Source organism: Sander vitreus, chromosome 1, assembly GCF_031162955.1.
Source record: "Sander vitreus isolate 19-12246 chromosome 1, sanVit1, whole genome shotgun sequence".
NCBI classification, from domain to species: domain Eukaryota; kingdom Metazoa; phylum Chordata; class Actinopteri; order Perciformes; family Percidae; genus Sander; species Sander vitreus.
Window position 1 is genome coordinate 9,487,194 of NC_135855.1, and position 21,092 is coordinate 9,508,285.

A 21,092-nucleotide genomic window follows, 5' to 3' on the forward strand; every position below is an offset into this window, starting at 1 on the left:
TTGTTTCAGGAATAGAGTGCGTCCCGCCTCCTCCTCTTCAACCACCGGTCGTCTCACCCACGTAATCCGGGTATCGTCAGCTAATTACCCCTTGGCACTCTCGATTGGTTCCTGTGCACCTTCATCACCAACACCGATGTCTGGACTCCATCGGAGGATATGTCTGGATTTCACTACCCTTTATAACATATGGATTCGATGGAGTCTAGTCTCCAGAGACTTTGCACATTTAATATTTTGTTTTCACAATTTTTCTTTGCACCGCACTTGTTCTGACCCATTCCGGTAATTTCGCAGACGTATTGGAGCTGATTTCAAGTGCCAGTGGGAAGGCGGCGTAAGGCTGCAAAGCAAAATAAAAAAGATATTTCGCCAAAGGATCTCCGCTAGCAACGTGAGCATGGCTGCACTGACCAACTAGCTTGAGGGCCACAAAGCAGACCTTTCTGCTGAATTTAAGACGACCATCTCTGCCCTTGAGTCTAAAATGTACCTGGTGCAAGCGACTGTGTGTAATCTTGTGCTGACTGGTTTAACGAAAGGCTGTCATCCTTGGAAGCTACGTGCACTGAGCTAGCTGCTAGCAACGCCAAGTTGAAGGCCAAAGCAGCGGACCTGGAAGCCCGCAGCCGCCGTAATAACATCCGCATAGTCAGACTCCCGGAGTCGATCGAGGGCCCTCAACCAACTGCCTTTTTCTCCACACAACTACCTCAGCTTCTGGGTGAGCAGACACTGCCCTCCCCTCCTGTTCTAGACCGCGCACACAAGTCACTAACAGCCAAACCAAAGGAGGGCGAGAGGCCGAGGCCCGTAATCATCCGGTTCCACAGCTACCAGACCAAAGACAAAGTCATCCGTGAGGCGCGGAAGAGGAGAGCGGTGCTACGCCATCAGGGTAAACCTACAGCCTTTTATGAGGACTATACACCTGAAGTTATGGAACAACAGGCAGCCTATCGAGACATCATGGCCAAGCTATACCAGCGAGGACTCAGACCTGCCCTCCAGTACCCTGCCAGGCTAGTGATCACGTTGGAGGACGGTGACAGAGTTCGGCTATCATCCGTGAAAGAAGCTGAGAAGTTTTTCTCGGCCCGAGACACCTAGCATGGTCTGACACGGTAACTCTTAATAGCATTAATGCTAACTAGCTCTATTGCCAGCTCCAGCTAACGCTAACTGAATTAGAGCCTGGTCTTTGGACCCCACTGCTGCGTATTGGTCTCATGTTGTTCTCCGCAGTCATGTTTTATTGTATTTTTGGCCAACGTGGCAGCATGGTGGGTAATGCATCTAAACTAGAACTGGCTGCAGATATTTCATTTCAGTAGTTGCTTCTTTTTCTTTTCGTTTTATTTTTCTCTCTATAGCGGTTACTATCAATACTGTTATTTACAGTGGCCTTGGATCTCTGAGGTGCCCTACAATACTATGCACTTGCTCTCCAATGCAAACTTTAATTACCTCAGTTAACTGATGTTTACAATATTTTAATGCATATCCACCCTGTTGCTTTAAGGGTGCGGTTCTTTTGTGTATGTATATAGGCTTATGGGGAAATACACCTCCAAACTGCTACACCCTAGTGCTTCTTTTGAGATAGGTGTGGGTATTAAGAATGTTTCATTCAGTAAATTTGTGATTCTGCTTTTCCTTTTTTTCCATTCTCGTATAAAGTTGGAGTTGGGTTATTATTCTGGGGACGGCAGTTTTTGAAGGGATAAAATGTTCTGCTACTTAGGAATGTATCTAGGGAGATACAAATGTGTAAGGTTCCCAGGAGGGATAGTGTGTGTGTGTGTGTGTGTGTGTGTGTGTGTGTGTGTGTCCCCTTTTTTTCTCCAGCTCAGGCAACTACACTACAATTTAGGATGCCATGTCAGTGAGTGGTAGGGCGGTCCGTTTCATTTCTTGGAACGTCAAAGGCTTAGACAATACCACTAAAGCCAATAAGGTAATTTCGCAGTTACAGCAGCTTAAAAGTGAACGTTCTCTTTTTACAAGAGACCCACCTTCGCACTTCTGAAATCTCACATATTAAAAAGCCATGGATGGGCCACTTCTTTCATTCTAGATTTTCTGAGAGGGCTAGAGGAGCGGCTATTATACACAGGGACATTGCTTTCGAACCCTCCACTGTTATTTCTGATCCCAACGGCCGATATGTAATAGTATCAGGCAAGTTACAAAGTACTCCAATGGTCCTGGCCTCGATATATGCCCTGACTTGGGATGACGAGAAATTTATAAATACTTTTTTTACTGCTATTCCTAATCTCAATGATCATAATATCATTCTTGGTGGTGATTTCAATCAGGTTCAGGACACTGAACTTGACAAATCTTCCACCTCACGACTTGCTCTGTCAAAATCAGCTAACTCATTAAAGTTCCATGCGGCACAACTGGGCCTAGTAGATCCTTGGAGGACCAAATTCCCTACCGGAAAATTGTTTTTGTTCTTCTCGCACGTCCATCACACTTATTCGCGAATTGACTATTTTTTACTTGACAAAAGGCTTCTGCACAACATAATTTCCTGTGATTACCACTGCATAGTGATATCTGACCACACCTCTACTTACATAGAAGTCCATTTTCCTCATGGCAGCCAGCCCTCTAAATTCTGGAGATTCAACTCCCATTTGCTATGCGAGGCCAAATTCTCTGATTTTCTTTCTTCACAAATTCAGTTTTTCTTTGACGTTAATGACACGCCAGACATCAGTAACAACACACCGTGGGAGACCTTTAAGGCTTATATACGGGGCCAAGTTATGTCTTTTGTATCCTACTTTAAGAAGTCCGAGCAAGTGAAATTAAGAGAAATATCAGACAATATCCAAAGACTTGATATCCAATATTCTGCCAATCCCTCTGCTGTGGTTTATAAAAAGCGGCTCCAGCTTCAATCTGAATATAATTTATTATCAACGGGTAAGGTCGAGAGGCAACTTTTGCAGACGAAACAGCAATTTTTTGAACAGGGGGACAAGGCGGGCAAACTGCTTGCATATCAGGCTCGAGTAGCCAGTGCTTCTAGACTAGTCCCTAGCATTAAATCTCCTCCAGGAGACATTTCAACAGATCCTACTGTTGGCAACACTTTTTCAGATTATTTTGCCAACCTTTAGTCTTCTGAGACCTCCTCTCAAGACTGGGAAGGTCCTAACCCCCTTGATCATCTAATATATCCCCAGATTAATGAAGAGCTTGCTGCTACTATTGGTGCATCCTTAACTGTTTCTGAAATAAAAGAAGATATTAAATCCTTACAGAGTAACAAGTCACCCGGGCCCGATGGCTACACTACAGAATTTTACAAAGCTTTTTCTTCTGTACTTGCCCCTTACTTGGTCAGAGTTTTCAATGAAGCGGTATTGAAGGGTCACCTACCCCCCCACGTTGTCGGAGGCCTCTATTACTTCATTGTTAAAAAAGGACAAAGACCCTGTTATTTGTAGCAGTTACAGGCCTACTTCACTATTGAATGTAGATTTCAAGATTTTAGCTAAAGATCTGGCCTGCCACCTTGAAAAAAATCATGCCAGCTCTGATAGACCCACCGATTCGCCAGAAATTTTCCTCTCTCTGGACGTTGAAAAAGCTTTTGATCGTGTTGAATGGAATTACCTATTTTATATACTTAACAAATTTGGTCTCAGCTCTGATTTTATAGCTTGGATTAGGCTCCTTTACACCTCCCCTGTTGCTTCAATCAATGTTAATGGTATTAAATCCCGCCTTTTTTCATCGTCTCGTGGCACTCGTCAAGGTTGCCCCTTGTCCCCATTGCTTTTTGCCCTGGCTATCGAACCCTTGGCCATATGGCTCCGTGCTGAGGAAGGATTCAAGGGTAACAGACGTTACGGTGTGTCTCACAAACTTGCTTTGTATGCAGATGATCTTTTGCTTCATATTTCAAATCCTGCATCATCTCTCCCTGTAATTTTAGAGAGATTTGGGAAATACTCCGGTTACAAGCTAAACCTCGGGAAAAGTGAGTACTTCCCAATTAACAACCCTGCTGAGCAGCTTCCTCAAGATCTCATTCCTGCTAAAAGGGCTACTGAAGGTTTTAAATAGCTGGGAATCCTTGTCACCAACTCATTCCAAGAGCTTTTTGCCAAAAATTTCAGCCCGCTTTTAGATTGGTGTAAATCAGATTTTGCCAGATGGTCCTCCTTCCCTCTTTCACTGGTGGGGCGGATCAACCTGTTGAAAATGGTGGTACTGCCCAAGTTTCTTTATGCCTTCCAACACATTCCCATACTTATAAGTAAGTCATTTTTCTCTTCTCTAGACCAGTTAACACACACTTTTTTATGGTGTGGTGGGCGTGCACGCATTAGGAGAACAGTCCTCCAGCTCCCTAGGTCTAAGGGAGGACTAGCTTTGCCAAACCTTTGTCACTACTACTAGGCCTGCAACATTAGTAGACTTGCATTCTGGAACACAAATAAAGTACAGAGCAATCAGCCTCAGTGGGCCCATAAAGTACTTCCTCCTCACATCTCTCGCTTTGGTCGGTGGTCTTCTCCCAATTGCCACTTCCAATTAAGCAATTCTCTTCGAATCTAATAGTGAGAAATACACTTAAAGTCTGGAATCAGTTTAGGAGACAGTTTGGCCTACATACTTCATCAGGTTTGGCTCCAGTCTTTCATAACCATTCATTTCTTCCTTCTTGCTCAGACCCAGCTTTTCAGATCTGGTCAAACAAAGGCCTGCTAACTATCAACGACCTCTATGCTGATGGCGTTTTCTATTCTTTTTCGGATTTATCAGCAAAGTTTAACCTTCCAAGCCACTCATTCCGCTACTTTTAAAATTCAACACTATTTACGATCTCAATCGCTTAACTTTCCTAACCAACCTCCAGGTTCTATGATTGATAAATTCCTATTACAAAACTCAAGTCAACGGGGCCTCGTATCGACAGTTTATAATCTCATTTCAAACATAAATTCAAACTGTTTGGACGCCCTAAGGACTACTTGGAGCCAGGATCTCGGTGTCACTTTAGCAGATGAGCAATGGGAACAGATATTAGACCGTGTACACTCCTCTTCAATATGTGCAAGACACAGCCTTATACAGTGCAAGATTCTACACAGAGCCCACCTTACAAACGCAAGATTAGCTAAAATATACCCCGATACAACTGATAAGTGCAACAGGTGTAATCAATCGCCTGTCGACTGTATGTTTCTGCTCTGTCCCAAATTATCAGCTTTCTGGTCTGCAGTATTTCGTACAATTATCACAGTCCTAGACAAACCTGTACGCCTCGACCCCCTCTCTGCCCTCTTCGGAATCTCTCCCACACTCATCACGTCAAAAACCGCAAAGCAGGTGATTACATTTACCACAGTTCTCACTAGGAGGCTCATTCTTATTAAATGGACTCACTCCTCGCCTCCCACACATAACAAATGGATTGGTGAGGTACTGCAATGTGTAAGGCTTGAAAAGATCAGCTATTCTTTAAGAGGATCCCTTAAGATGATCCGCAAAATCTGGCATCTGTTATGAGGGAAGGACAGAACGGACCCAAATGCAAAATTCAAACAACAAAAAGTTTATTGAACAAAGTGGGGAAGGAGGTGAGGGGAGGAGGACGCCAGGAGCGGAGACAGGTGAACTAGGGAAGGTTGGTGAGGGACTCAAGAGCCAAACCTAGGAGGGCGAGGGACTCTGGGGTACAAGCTAGGAGGGTGAGGGAAGACAGAGGATAGGATGGTGAGGGAGCTTGCTGGGACAGGATGGTGAGGGTGCTAGGGGAGCACGGGGAAACCGGGGCCGAGGGAACCGAGGAGGAAGTGCTGGAGTCCGAAACAATAAAGATTTTGAAAAAAAAACATATCTATCTATCTATCTCTCTCTCTCTCTCTCTCTCTCTCTCTCTCTCTATATATATATATATATATATACGCACATATACACATATACACACACACGTCTCGTGTACCCTACCGGAATTTGCTGATAAATTTGTAGCAAAGGGTGAACTTTAATATATATGTCTTTAATATATATCATCAAATATCAAAGTCTGGAAATACAGCCGTTAAGCTCTCGCACAATCGTTACACTTAATGTCCTCGTTATCGGTCCTAACTTTAATACTGTTTGTGACAAAACCTGCATGAAGAAAAGTGTGTTTGCCTATTAGACTTTCGTCTTCAAATTGTATCTCGGGGTTGGGGATACCAGTAGTTGGTGTTAACAATCACAATATGTTGTAAACATATCAATACTGCGGTGAACCCATGCGTAATGCTGCATGATGGCACTGCTGGCCCTGCAGGAGGACTACGGCAATGGAAGAATCAGGAGAAAAAGAGGCTTCAGGGACCATGACGATGACTGGCTAATATGCTGATTTAAATTCCCTAAAGCTGTGCTCTTGGATCTGTGTAGTGAATTGGGTCCAGTAGAGAGGGAAATGCGCTGGAACCGTGCCATCCTGGTCCAAATTCAGGTCCTCGCCACTCTGGGGGCAACCGGCTGTTTCCAGAGGGAAATGTCAGACAGCTAAGTGTTTTATATAAATATTATATATAATCTTCAACTGTATCACTAAGGCTTGTTTGGATAGCCTATAATATATAGTTCTGTTAAATCTTATCATATAGGTCTGGTATATCGAAGCTGTCCCCGAGTGCCGTAATGCCTGCCGTTTTGGAAGGTATTATTAATATACAGGTGCTGGTCATATAATTAGAATATCATGAAAAAGTTGATTTATGTCAGTAATTCCATTCAAAAAGTGAAATTTGTATATTATATTCATTCATCACACACAGAGTGATAGATTTCAAATGTTAATTTCTTTTAATTGTGATGATTATAACTGACAACTAATGAAAATCCCAAATTCAGTATCTCTGAAAATTAGAATATTACTTAAGACCAATACAAAAAAGGATTTTTAGAAATCTTGGCCAACTGAAAAGTATGAACATGAAAAGTATGAGCACGTACAGCACTCAATACTTAGTTGGGGCTCCTTTTGCCTGAATTACTGCAACAATGCGGCATGGCATGGAGTCGATCAGTCTGTGGCACTGCTCAGGTGTTATGAGAGCCCAGGTTGCTCTGATAGTGGCCTTCAGCTCTTCTGCATTGTTGGGTCTGGCGCATGGCATCATCCTCTTCACAATACCGCATAGATTTTCTATAGGGTTAAGGTCAGGCGAGTTTTCTGGCCAATTAAGAACAGGGATACCATGGTCCTTAAACCAGGTACTGGTAGCTTTGGCACTGTGTGTCCTGGAAAATGAAATCTGCATCTCCATAAAGTTGGTCAGCAGCAGGAAGCATGAAGTTCTTCCTGGTGGACGGCTGCGTTGACCCTGGACCTCAGAAAACACAGTGGACCAACACCAGCAGATGACATGGCACCCCAAACCATCACTGACTGTGGAAACTTTACACTGGACTTCAAGCAATGTGGATTCTGTGCCTCTCCTCTCTTCCTCCAGACTCTGGGACCTTGATTTCCAAAGGAAATGCAAAATTTACTTTCATCAGAGAACATAACTTTGGACCACTCAGCAGCAGTCCAGTCCTTTTTGTCTTTAGCCCAGGCGAGACGCTTCTGACGCTGTGTCTTGTTCAAGAGTGGCTTGACACAAGGAATGCGACAGCTGAAACCCATGTCTTGCATACGTCCTTGTCACAATATTCAAATTTTCTGAGATACTGAATTTGGGGTTTTCATTAGTTGTCAGTTATAATCATCAAAATTAAAAGAAATAAACACTTGAAATATATCAGTCTGTGTGGAATGAATGTATACATTATACAAGTTTCACTTTTTGAATGGAATTACTGAAATAAATCAACTTTTTCATGATATTCCAATTATATGACCAGCACCTATAGGTAGTCTAAACATCACGTTTCCCTACACTGTGCGAGAACGGGCCGAATTTATAATACAATTTGCAGCAATTCACCAGCGTCTGAGAAGTTTTTTGCTTTTACCCCGCCAGTCGTCGAACGAAAGAACAACTGCCAGGGTCATTAACAGACATACAGATCAGCATTCATGAGGTGCTTTGCATTTGCATTATTTATGGTTAAAAATGGGCGTGTACAGGGTGGGATAAGAGGCTGATTCACGTATGCACACTTGTGGATAATCTGTGATTTATAAAGGGAACATTGCTTGTAGATGTGCGCACGGTTTTATAAATCTGAATTTTTTTTGCCATACGCCATTATGGGCTTTTGGGCATACGTACACTTTTAGTAAGGATCCTACGCACAGTTTTATAAATGAGACCCTTGGTGAACTCTTATGTTAAACATGTACAATGTTACAAAAAACCTTAGAACTAGGTCTCAACCAACTATTAAGTTCTGAAATAGACTATGCGAAAAACACACCAGCCTAGTAGGAGTAATAAACATAGATTATAAGCTGAATAGTCGGCATTCATCATGTTCTTTCAGTCTAATTAAATGTTCCTTTAAAGCTTGGTTCCAAAACTTACATACAGTGCCCTCGAGTCAAACTTGTACAGTAATCCAGATACCGCTAGTCCATAGTCCATAGATAGAGTCTGCCAGCCCCGGCCCCGCCGCTGGCTCCAGCACCAGACGAGAAGTCCCCCCTTGTGGGCGTCCCAACGTCCTCCGGCTCCACTGTGGGCACTGGGTCCAGCCGCGGAGTGGCCCGTGTGGACGTCGCGTCGTCTACATTATCCAACTCCCAACAGAAACTGTCTGCATCCTTGGCTGCAGTGAAGGTTAGCACTCTCCCTCTGTGTGTCACTCTCAGAGTGGCTGGATTAATCAGGCTTAAAACGTAGTGTTACTTTGGAATCACGAATCGGGCCTTTCTGATGTATTTGTCTCGCCCCCTGAAGGATTGCTTGGCGGTCCTGATATCTCAAACACCTGAAAATCAGAGTATGTGTCATTGTACCCTTGCCGTAGATTCTGTGTGCTCTGTCAATTTCGATGATAGCCCTGTTCTGTAAGGAGGGGATCCACACCGGTAACTGATTTTGCAGGAACCCAACTGGGTCATCCTTTTCGCTGCCCTCTTTTAGTCCAATGATGCGTACATTGTTGCGTCGGGATCTGTCTTCCATTTCGGCTAGCAAATTTCTTCTGGTCATCAACACAGGCACTCACCATGTTTCTCATCTGCCTGTTCTCTCTTCGTTGCACCAGATCACGTACGGTAGCTCCCTGCCTCAAGCTCTGTTCTGATGTGTTGCAGTGAGGTATCAATTCCTGCTAATGCATCCTTCACTGTGCTGCGGACCACTGATTCAGGCATATCTCATTGCCCTTCCAAGACCTGGCTATAACGTTTTCCATGTTTAGGTCCGTGCTAGCATCAGTAGCCTTGTTAGCCTCCACCATGCTAGCAGATTTCTGGGTGTCTGGGTAGATGACGAGACCTGCTTTTTTGCGCCTGCAGGCATTTCACTGAGTCACTGTGGCAACAAATAAAACAAATGAATTCGAAGAAGAAGGAATAGACCTGGTTTTTCAATGAAAGTACAGAGGTGGGTGAGGAGCCTTAGCCTTGAGCAACCATTGCGATCTTTGGTCACGTGACCTCCATTCCAACTCCCTTTAAAGGCCGTCCTGTGGAAATCTGACGGCCCTTAATCTGTAGCCGATCCACTCGTTCTGCCTCCCAAGCTCTGCTACAGAAAAATGTCAGTCCACACCAGTGTCCTATATTAGCACCAATCAGCACCGGGGGAAAAAAGGCAAAAATTAAATGAAACAGCCAGCAGAACAGAAGAGCAAGTCCCACATTGAGCACAAGGCTGCACATCACACATTATACCAGCTTCTCACTCCTTAGTGTCTATAAAGGCTATGGCCTAACGGGGGCATTCAAATGTCCTAACTCTGTCTTTGGTGTCGATCTTCAGCTTAGCAGGTTACAGCTTTTTTGAATCTCACCTCGCTCATAGTTTGTTATTATTTCGCCAAGTCAGTTTGCCCTTGTTTCTCGCCACACATAGCACCAGGTCCCTATCTAAGGATCTTAAAAACTTCGCCAGTCTGGGTCTGTCTCCTCTAAAAACTTTACTGTATCTCCTCTTTCTTTGCCTCTAAAATGAACTATGAATTATTGGGTAACAAACGATTCTCCATGTCATTTTCTCCCAGAGAATCTTTCTTGCTAGCTAATGGATTAGCTTGTCATTATTTCTTGGCTGTTTCTCGACCTCATCTATTCTGGCGATTTAAGGTGGAAAGATTTGTCCCCACCGAAGCAGTAGTGCGGCAAATTTCTGCCAGGCCTTCCATGTCGCTGGAGCTCTTCCTCAGTGCTACATAGATGTTACAAATGTGTCACTATGTTATGAGACTGCTGCTTGCTAGCTCCAAGCGTATATCCGCCATCTTGGTCTTGAATGGCATTTGGTCCGTGTGACGATGTTTTTTAACATCCCCACATGCCGATGACTTTGTGCCTTTTAATCCTCTATGTTTCTCCTCCAAGCTGAGCAGAAATGTCCCTGGTTATGAATCTTTAAAAGGATAAAGGTAGCAAAGCGATGCAGAGCTCGATATTTAGCAGCGACCTCCAGCATTACCTCACGTGACCCCATTTATTTTCTCCTTAATGTGACAAGCATTAATCATACAATGTCTGCTTAGAATGCTTTATTATAAAAGCTTTATTCCAAATCTATCTAATCAAACAATGCAAACCGTTGCTTTACATTTACGACAGGAAATATCAACACATACAGAAAATGCAATGGTGAATTCAATAAAGCATACAAAGTATTCACATTCAAACTGCTAGACATTTAAATAACCAAATAAATACAACTATACTACTGCAAGTAAACAATACTTTTTGTCAGGCGTGGAAAAGAAGTCATCTTTTGAACTTCTTATCTAAATGCAGTTTATTTTACCCAACATCCTAATCCTCATCTACTGCTATCTAAGTCTTTTTCCTCTTTCTCAGTTCACAGGCACTATGCTGAGAATCATGTTGTGTAAAAATGAACACTTAGTGTTAAAACACACTTTATATAAATCAGAATCAGAATAGGCAAAATGTCTGATCACATTTTTTGCTAGAACCAAACAGTGTGACTATGACCCTTTTATTTAGCATGTATATGCAGTTTTTTTTAAATCCGGCTATAAATATAAATAGACTCCTTTCCCACTGGCAGTAGACAAGTATGCCTTTCCGTTTCTTTTCTGGTGTGTCCTGTTTGATGTCACGAACGCACTGGAAAACAGGGTTAGTAAACAGTAAAAAAGCAGCATGGAGGCCAGGGACTATGTTATGTTACCATGTCTGTTACTTATACAGTCTCTCTTTCAAACTCGGTGCTGACTAATTTGAAATGATGATGGAATTCTGTCCTGTTTATATCCCTGTTAATTGGAGCTGGAATCGTTAAATACCCGTGACTACTGCAGGGTCATTTGTCCTGGGAATGAATGCCTATTATAACCTTTCCCACTGCAGACAAAAGACAGATGTCAGTGTGTGTTAGAGGGTTTTTTGGCCAGTGGAAAAGGGGCTTAAAGGAGACCTATTATGCTTTTACTGTATTTTCTGTCATATCTATAATGTTAAAAGGTCTGATGTTCATATTAAACAATAAAAAATTAAATAATGAGGTTAAATCCTCAGATTTCCCACTGTTCTTAACGCTCAAGTTTTAACAGTTTTTTCTACTCTTGGCTCTGTATCCTGTCACAGATGTCATACTGAGTCGGTTTTCTATATATATGGTCATCTGCTCCAGGCATCTACCGCTGTGTTCATTACATACCCTGCCACATGTAGCTACATGCTAACGTCAGAGAAAGCTGTAATCTTAATTTCTCTCACTGTTGGAATGTGTCCGGTTGTGTAGTATTTATCGGAGATTTCTGACGATAGCAAGTGCTGCTATACTCCATTACAATCCACTGCTCACTACACATAGCCAACCAGGAAAAGCTGAATCCATGCTGCCGGGGTTGTTTATTTTACCCAATTTCAGATCACATTCCTGATGAAACATGTCTGGTTGTGTAATATTTGGTTTAGAAGCCTTTATTGTTGATTTGTCATGGCATAAAGTTTCGCTTTATATTCTGTTGCATTCAGTCTCCACCTGCAACGGCCTGTACAGAGGCAGCGTATCACAGATGAAGAGACTCTGGAGATCCGGGAACGCTGAACAATCAGAGCAGACTGGGCTTTTTCAGGAGGGGGGCTTAAAGAGACAGGCGCTCCAACAGAGCATCTCAGAAAGTTTTTTTCTATTCTTCTCCTTTTTTAAGTTCCTGTTGGTGCTACTCTTCATTCATCTATGATTACTGATCATGTCTCCAATCCAGAGTCAAACACATCCCTCCCTGTGTGCCATAGGCTGTTTTGGGGAGAGGAAGACTGAGCACACTCTAGGTGTTTGTTCAGTAAATGTAAAGGTTGTTACTGAAAGTGACAGAATGAAACATACTTCTCCACTCTGTAGGACACTGCACTTATATTCTGTTCAGTCATGTCTGACTGGACAGTGCTGGCAGGATGTCGCAGCTACCTTTCTGGGTGCAGGCTGGCTGAACATCAGTCAGTTCCTGCAACATGCAGGGAGAAATTTGCGTTTTCGGGCCTCAGACAAAGTAGAACACCCCCAGGACACATCCATTTCCTGGTGTCTCAGAGCTACTGTCTCATCGCTTGTGGAAGCTGGGACTGTGAATGATCTGAGAGAGCTTTCCAAATGAGTCCATCGTGTCCACAGGTTCTTCTGTTTGTGCTGCGCTCTGTCTCGGCTCATCAGGGATGTCCAGTCCAGGGGACGAGGTGTAATCCAGGGTGCCGATCCTGGGGAGGAACTGGGCCAGAGCCGGTACGCCTCTGTCTCGACCCTGCAGCCTCTGCCGGTGGTTTCCCAGACTGAGCAGGGCTCTGTGTCTGTCAGAGACGTAGATGTTGTACCCGTCTGGCAAAATCTGCTCTCTGAAGGTGCAGTCATCTCTGCTGTAAGTGTGCTGGAAATAATGGGACAAGTTCACATATAAAATAATCATGTTCTATAAATACTTACTTAAAATACTAGTTTTTAAAAGTTTTTAAATTACACTTCCCTGTGAGGAAATGACCCCGATGGAAATGACCCTGATCATGTTTTCTTTGGTGTACTAATCTACCAGCAGCAGACTTTCCTCCTAGGTCCAGTTTTCTTTTCATTTCCATTTCAGCCAATTTTCTATAGTTTCCTCCCTATGCATATATTTAAACACTATAAATATATTTGATTGATATTAGTTGTTCGTATTAAATGCTACTGAAGATATTAAATACTTCACACAGATAAAATTACTAGTGCTGTCAAACGATTAAAATATTTAATCGTGATTAATCGCATTAATGTCATAGTTATCTCACAATTAATCGCACATTTTTCTCTATTCTAAATGTCCCTTGATTTCTTTTTGTCCCATTATTTTTTCTAATTTGAATTAGCTCTTATCAACATGATACAACGATACTTTTAAAACGGTGCCTGAACCGAAAGATTTTTATATATATATACATATATATATATTTAAAAAACGAGCACCTTGTTTAATTGTATTTGTCTGTTCTGTATGTTCAAAAATATAAAACAATAAAAAGTTGATCTAAAAAAACCACTGGATGGGAAAAGGGTATTTTACAATAACTTTGAATGCACCACAAGGCTGGCGAGGCGAGGCTGAGACACTTTACACCGTTTAGCTGTCAGCATTTTAACGGTGTTTACTCCAGCTGCTAGCTAACAGTAGGTTAATGTTAGCTGCTGCTAAGTGTAGTGTTGACTAGCCTCCCGTGCGGCTATGTTTCAGTTCCCTCTAATGTCCGTTTTTGGAGCATCAGAGAGAAGCGCAGGCATTTAAGTGGCACCTAAATAAGGCACCAAAATCCCCGTTGCTTTTCGGTCCGGTAGATAATGGTTGTTAAGGTACCGGTGCCGTATTAACACCGGGTCTCAGACCCCCCCGCCCCCCCCAAATAAAAACTCTTTGGATCTACACGATTCAACGTGGATGACATTTTCCCATTCAAAACGGCGATTTTCGCAAGCCCAAACAACTGTCTGTTGTTTTGTTTCCGGTCTAGCTAGATCTGGTGTGGTGTTGTAGTTGTTCTAACGTTACTAGTTGTTGCAACAACATGTGAAAAAAACTACAAAGTTTGCTAGGCCAAAAAGAACATTAATCTTGCGCTAAAAAAATTGACGGCGTTAAAATGGGTTTGCGTTAACGCCGCTAATAACGCGTTTAACTGACAGCACTAAAAATGACGTTGTAATTTTTTTTAAATCCTGTCTGTTTTTGTTTTTAATAATTTAAGCAAGGCTATGTAACCCTTAAAAAAACTAAATCACACATTATTTCTCACACAGAGCTTTTGCTGCTTTACTTTACAGCCTTACTTGGTCTGATATGACCAGGTGCTCATTATGGATAATGTTTGCTAATGTTTGCAAACCTTGGATAGATACTGTGATATGACAGACATAACTAGGTCACTTTGCGTACTTTTGGTCACAGTGGCTGCTGTTCAGCAAAAGTTCTCTTTAACAACAGGGTGAGTCAACAGGGGAGTCTGATTGGCTATTCCTCTCCGGGAATACATGTGATTAATCATGTCAGCTCAAGTAAATTTTATGTATACATCCCCTCGAAAAAACATAAGATAAGATAAAACTTGATTTATCCTGAGGGAAACTTCTGTGCAGCAGTTGCAATAAAAAGCAGGAAGAGTGCAGATATAAGTCGTAGGGCTTTTTCACACCTGAAACCAAGATTCATGTTTTTGTAACATTGTAACATTTAATCTGGTTAGTTTTGGTTTCACACTGCAGTTATGCAACCCCACTAAAGAACTATACGTGACATAACAACGCCTAAAAGGAGATAGACTTCTCTTAAAACACGACGATAGCCAGCCAGAACTTCCTGTGTTTGGTCCGAAAGTCTGAACCATCCAACAAGGCTTTAACACTAGAAACGACCTCAGTTTGATCCAGACCGAGACCACCTCTTTTGGTAAGACCACATTTCGGCTGTTTGGTCCAGGGGGAGTTTTCACACCTGTTATTTTGGTTTGAATCAAACTGAAAAGTCCTAAAGTCAAGACCAAACGAGGTAGGTGTGAAAGCCATAACAGATGCAAATAATGTGAAAATCCAAAATATAAAAAAATTATCATTCAACAAAAAGTGATTGCTGTCTACCCTACATGCAAATGAAATTTATGATGAGATGAAATTAATCGTACACAAACAGCGCCCAGGCTTTTGGGCTCGCCAGCACATTTCTCCGGCTGTTCCACCTGGATGTGTGACAGCTACACAAAAAAAAAGGAGACATGCTACATCTCTAGATGAGCCGCAGCCGAGCCGCGCCTGATTGAACTGTGCTGCACAAGTGTTACAGATGTTTTTAAAGTGACTATATGTAACTTTTAAATGTTTCCATCTGATGATCATAAATGACCTGTAACAGCAAACCATACTCACAGTGAAAAGAACGCTATTTTTATATAGTTTTAATTAATGCCTTTGCCCCGGTCCGATTTTTCCCGTGAAGAAAGATTTTGACATAACACCGGAAAAGCCTGTGTTATTGTATCCAACCAGGTAAAGGGTAGCAGGAGATTTCTTAATATAGGCCTAATTGTATTTGAATTTTATTTTAGAAGTGATCTGCTGTAGTTATGGCTGATACTGTGGCAGGGCCATCACAGAAAAGAAGGAAATTAAACGAAGAACAACTAAAAGCTAAAAAGGAAAGTGAAAGATGACGGGCAAAACTGAGTCACACTTGGTCGGTCTATCAATAGATGGAGACAGTTATGGGATTGTAAATGATTCAAAACCGACCTTGAATCGGCCCTCAGGTATGTAATATGTTTTATTTTATTCATAAAATAACTTTACAATGCGCGATGTGGTTGTACGTCAGTAGACAACATTAAATTACGTCCCCCTTCCATTTAGCGCAGAGGTTTTATTCCTTTTAGTCCGTGTTTGTGTTGGCCTATTATTTTCTGTTCCCTGTACTTGTGTAAAGTGTCCTTGGGTTTGTGAAATGCGCTATATGAATCTAAGTTATTATTACGTTGGTTGCAACCTGCTAGGGACTGCAGATGAAAATTAGCCTGTATGGCTAAATCTGGCATATTTACATGTTGGACTCTAGCCTAGAAATCTAGACGCACCCTAGCGGCAGCAAATGTAATTTGCAGCCAGGGTCAGTCTAGCAACTCTCCGTTGGCTTGCGAGCTGGAAAAACCAAACTCTGGCCGGGCCAATCACATCGTGTATAGAGTCGGTGGGTGGGCTTATAGCTGCTGCTGCTGCTGCTGGCGAACAGCGGTCTTTGGCCGTGACTCTGGAAGACTTGGAGTTAAGCTTTTCTTCGAGAAAAGAACAAAGAACGGCACTGAAGTCATTCTTAAAAAAGGAAGATGTGTTTCGAGTTTTGCCGACCGGATACGGCAAAAGTTTAATCTATCAACTAGCTCCACTACGTTCTTCGTTGCTCTGCTTGGTTGTAGCGCTATCCTATTGCGTGAAATGGGAATTTGACAGACAACCGTTTATCCCGCCCCTTAGATTGAGCCTTGCCAATGGTGAGTTACCAGACCTAGCATCTTGATGTGGGTCTGGCTTGTCAGGCTAGTTGGACTCTGTACTCATGTTGATTAATGTGCGTTGTCCATTTTAAATAAAGAAATAAAACAAAAATTATGCTTAATGCTTTGGCTCGTGACACAGTGACAGTGACACCCAGTTTAGCTCACGATACATCCAAAGTAGGCTAAGTTACCTTAAGTTAATGTAAAGATGTATCTGTAACGTATTCTCTTATTGTAAATGAATGATTTTCTGTCTGAGCAAAATATTCATCGCAACTATATGACCTCCCTGTATAGCTAACTCCTAGACCTTTACAACAGCAGGTGTGGTAAAAACACTACCGGGTTTGTCCAAAGGGGCGGCTAGAAACCTGAAAGTTACATATACCCACTTTAAGAAACAAATTCACAAGGCCCTTTACCTATGCCATATGCTCAAACTGCCCGTGATCGCACAGTACAAGTTCTGCTTTTAAATGTCTAGTTAAAGAGAGGTATTATCTGCACAATGTACATCAAGGTGGAGATTTCAACTCTAATATAATGCTGGATAGTTTAATAAATAATAATGAATCATATTTTAATTGTGATAATTTGTGAGTATAATCTGAGTTACGAATTTGCCTTAACGGTTGCTCTTAAAGGTTACTGTTACACTAAGCTGTAAGTCATTGAATAAATGTGTCAAAGGGGGTTTTCACATTTGGCTCATTTTTTTCTTTTTCTTCACTCTTACTATTTTATTTTAATAATAGGCTTAATGAAACTGAAAGTGAATCTGATTCTATTCACTTGTATCTAAACAGGTTAGAAACATAAATTAGAATGGCATGTCAGTGGTTTGCATTAGGATTGCATGAATGGTGGTTTTTAGATAGAAGGCCCCTTTTATCGGAAAACATACATAAATGGTTCTGCAAGTTCTTCGACAGCTGTTTACTTTGACCAAAGAGAGCCAGTCAGAGGCCAAGGTTGTTGTTGCTGCTGCTGGGTCTTTTCATTCAGGTTTTCACTTTGCAAACACATCCTACCCTGCACCACACTGGACAAAGGTTGATGAACTGGTCGTCTGTCTGTCTGAATGAATGACTGGCTTGCAGTGTTTTCTGAACAGGGAAGCTGATTAGCAAAATAATACAAAGCAGCAGGTTACTTCAGGTCATTAATGCCTGTAAAAATATTTCTGAAAGATTACTATTCCAATAAAACTATGACAATAGGAATGACAAAGTCACATTAATGATACGCCATTAATACAGTTATCAAATATCAAGTAATTCAATTCTTTTCATAATCAGTCTATATTTTACTATATTTATTTGTGTAACTAATTCATTAGTTTCATGTTGGCCATTCTGGTGTTACAGATAATCTTCTTTTTTTTAAACTTAAATTATGTGTGTAAAATCACAATAATGCTCATACTCAAGTTTTTCTAATTTGTTTGCAGTTGTAAAATTCTACATCTGAACATACATCACAACACAAAAATTCTAGAAACAGTGTTTGTGTTAGGATTGTACACTTTACTATCAGATATTATCATCAAAAATCAACGATTACTATCTAGCCAAATTATTATCACTCTGCAGTGGTAATTAGACAAAATGATCTTTCACCTCACCTTACCGTTTAAGTAACCTGACATGTGACTTTTCATAATTTTGGCTGAATAATAACTTTTTTAACTTGAATTTTCATATGATTAATAAACAACAGGTGTAGAAATAAAAGAACCTTGTCATATGAAATCCTTACCGATGAGTACAGTCTTCCATCGGCTTCTATGCAGAGAAACTGTGCGGTTGCTACTCCTCTGATGACAACACAGCCTGGATCCACTGCACGGATCTCCAGAAGGCCTGTGAGTTCAAATGTTCATCAGAGTGAAAAACCCCACCAAGCCTACTCAGCCATCAGTGTGATTTACCAACAAGCATGACAGTTTGCAGCGTGTTAATACTGCATTTTAAAATGCATGACTTACTGTATGGAGTTTGGTGCGCAGAGCCGTGGATCTGTCCATCCCCACTGATCAGTAGGTGCAGTCCCGGCCTGGCAGCATACAGGTGCCTGAGCCGGACCATCTGGCCCCAGCTGTGGGCGATGTGGGGGCCCTGTTCTGTTAGGGGCATGCAAACAACTCCAACAGCAAAAAACATATTGGCAATGGATACGGTGACCACGAGCAGAAGCATATTTTGTCAAATCCTCTGTAAGGGCTCTATTGCTGCTCCCTCCAGTTGGCAGTGTGAAGTAAGTTAGTCTCATCCAAACCCAGTCTTTTAAAAGTGGCCCTTATCAGCAGCAGATAACCTTCTTTCCCAAATCCAGTTCCCAGAAGCAGACCACAACACACCCCTGCATGACATCAAACTGAATCATTGCTCTCCATTGGCCCTAGACGAGCCCTGACGCGAGCCCCTGTCATGTCTATGTGTACTTCATAAAATACGACTCATGACATTTTCTAAAGTGGCAGGAAACCTTTTTTAATTCTGCATACATATATAACAACAGAATTACATTGTGACTCTTACTAACGTCATCCTGGTGAGGAAGTATTGTGGGAGAATGCAGAATGCATGAGTTTCGCTGCATGGGAAATAATTTGCATGTAGAATGTTCCAGAAGATACTAATGATTTAGTCAAGGTAATAACTATGTGTATAGTTGTTGCTTTTTGTGAATAAGAGGAAACAAACACTTTAACACAGGAGTTTGGCATAAACTCTCAGTGCAGAACAAGACTCGTATTGGGGCTGCCCCAGGGGCCTCATGGGAATGATACCTATTCTAACTACTGTACCACTACTATTAAGACAATGTATATAATAATGAATGCAGGTCCATCAGCATTTACCACCAGAATTGTATTATTATTATTATTATTATTATTATTAGTCGTAGTGTTGGTGTTAATAGTAGAAGCAGCAGTGCTGTGGTGGACTTCAGCTAAATACATTTACTCAGGACTGTATTTCAGTAAGCCTATGAATCTGAGGTAGGCCTACTTGGAATATTATATTTTGCATCCAAAACGTGATGAGCTTTTAAAATATGTTGCACTGTTGTAGATCAGCTCCACCTCTATTGTTTGAGTGTTGAACCTCTTGTTTGCTTTTTCCTTTGTTGTTTTTATTAGTTCATTAAGTTGTTTTTTTTATATTTATATTCTTACCTTCCATTTTAACTGTGTCTTTTACTTAATGTTGCACAGAACAGCACATTGTAACCATGGTTTTAAAAGGTGCTTTATAAATAAAGTTTACTACATCTCCACCAACAATAATAGTAAAACAGCTACTTCTATTTCTCTTAAATGCTGCTGATGGCGGCAGCTACTGACATGTTGCTTGAGTGAATACTATTATTGATTGCGATGGTGTTTATTCTTGTCTGCTCTTATGTGATTGGTTGACTGCAAAATTGAATTGCTCTTAAGGATAAATTAAGTTGTTTGAGTTGAATTGAACTTTTTGCTTATGATATTTACATATTTTTACTTCAGTAACATTTTCAATACTTGTACTTGCAGTGGATGTAAATGCAATGTGCTTTGACATTGTGGTTTTGCTACTTTTACCGAGTAAAGGGCCTAAATACTCCCCCCCCCCCACTGTACCGTAATAGTAGTAGTAGTAGTAGTAGTAGTAGTAGTATCTCAAACACAGGGTCATACAACAATGTGCTTTATCATGTCATAGATCAATGTCAGAGTAACATTAATTAGTTACGAGTTGCAGCAATAGTAATATGTAGTATGCCTAGTAAATAGTAGCAATAACTCCTGTAGCAGTAGTATTAATAGAGATAGTAGTAGTACAAATAATCTTGTTTTTGTTGTTGTAACTTAGTGCAGGCTGGCAGAAGGAACAGTTCCAGCCTTGGCTCATGCCTATAGACTGCATGTGTCCTATATTGATGGTCACGTTGCATAATTATGTTACATAAAGTGCTACCAAATGTACTCAATGTCAAATAGCATGCTTTATTTGTGGATAGGGTAAAGTCTACAGATGTTTGAATCCAAGTGGAGCTGTGAGAGCAGGTCACTCCACACTCAAATAACAGACTTCTTTCCGCTCTTATCACGTTCTGGCCTGTGCTTCCGCTCCACTGCCTTTTATTTACATACAAGTTAAACTGTAATGGAAAACAAACATCACATTTCACCAAAATGCTACCCAAGGCTCAGATTTCAAAATCTTTTTGGGGGGGTTTTAGATTTGTAAATTGATCCTGTCTGTGTAATGTAATCTGATGTCTGTGTAATCCATTAAAAATAATCCTTGACCAGAATGGGTACGTTTCTAGTTTGGTAGTAACTACTTTTCTCCAAAAGATGGCAGTGTTGATGTTAGTAAAAATAGCACTGCAGAGATCCCAGCACAGAGAGGGGAACTGAAGCAGTGGTGTAAAGGCCTTTTTATGGTTCTGCGGAGGCTCCACG

The 21,092-nt window shown here is 41.4% G+C and overlaps 1 protein-coding gene across 1 annotated transcript; it reads right to left on the minus strand.

The window, feature by feature from the left end:
* Positions 1 to 12,681: 12,681 nt before the first annotated feature.
* Positions 12,682 to 18,837, minus strand: fgf19 (fibroblast growth factor 19). The gene is made up of 3 exons (XM_078256646.1): positions 18,627 to 18,837; positions 18,398 to 18,501; positions 12,682 to 13,002 (listed from the first exon to the last, which is right to left on the minus strand). Exons 1-3 carry the CDS (start codon positions 18,835 to 18,837, stop codon positions 12,682 to 12,684), a joined length of 636 nt encoding a protein of 211 aa, XP_078112772.1.
* Positions 18,838 to 21,092: the final 2,255 nt, after the last annotated feature.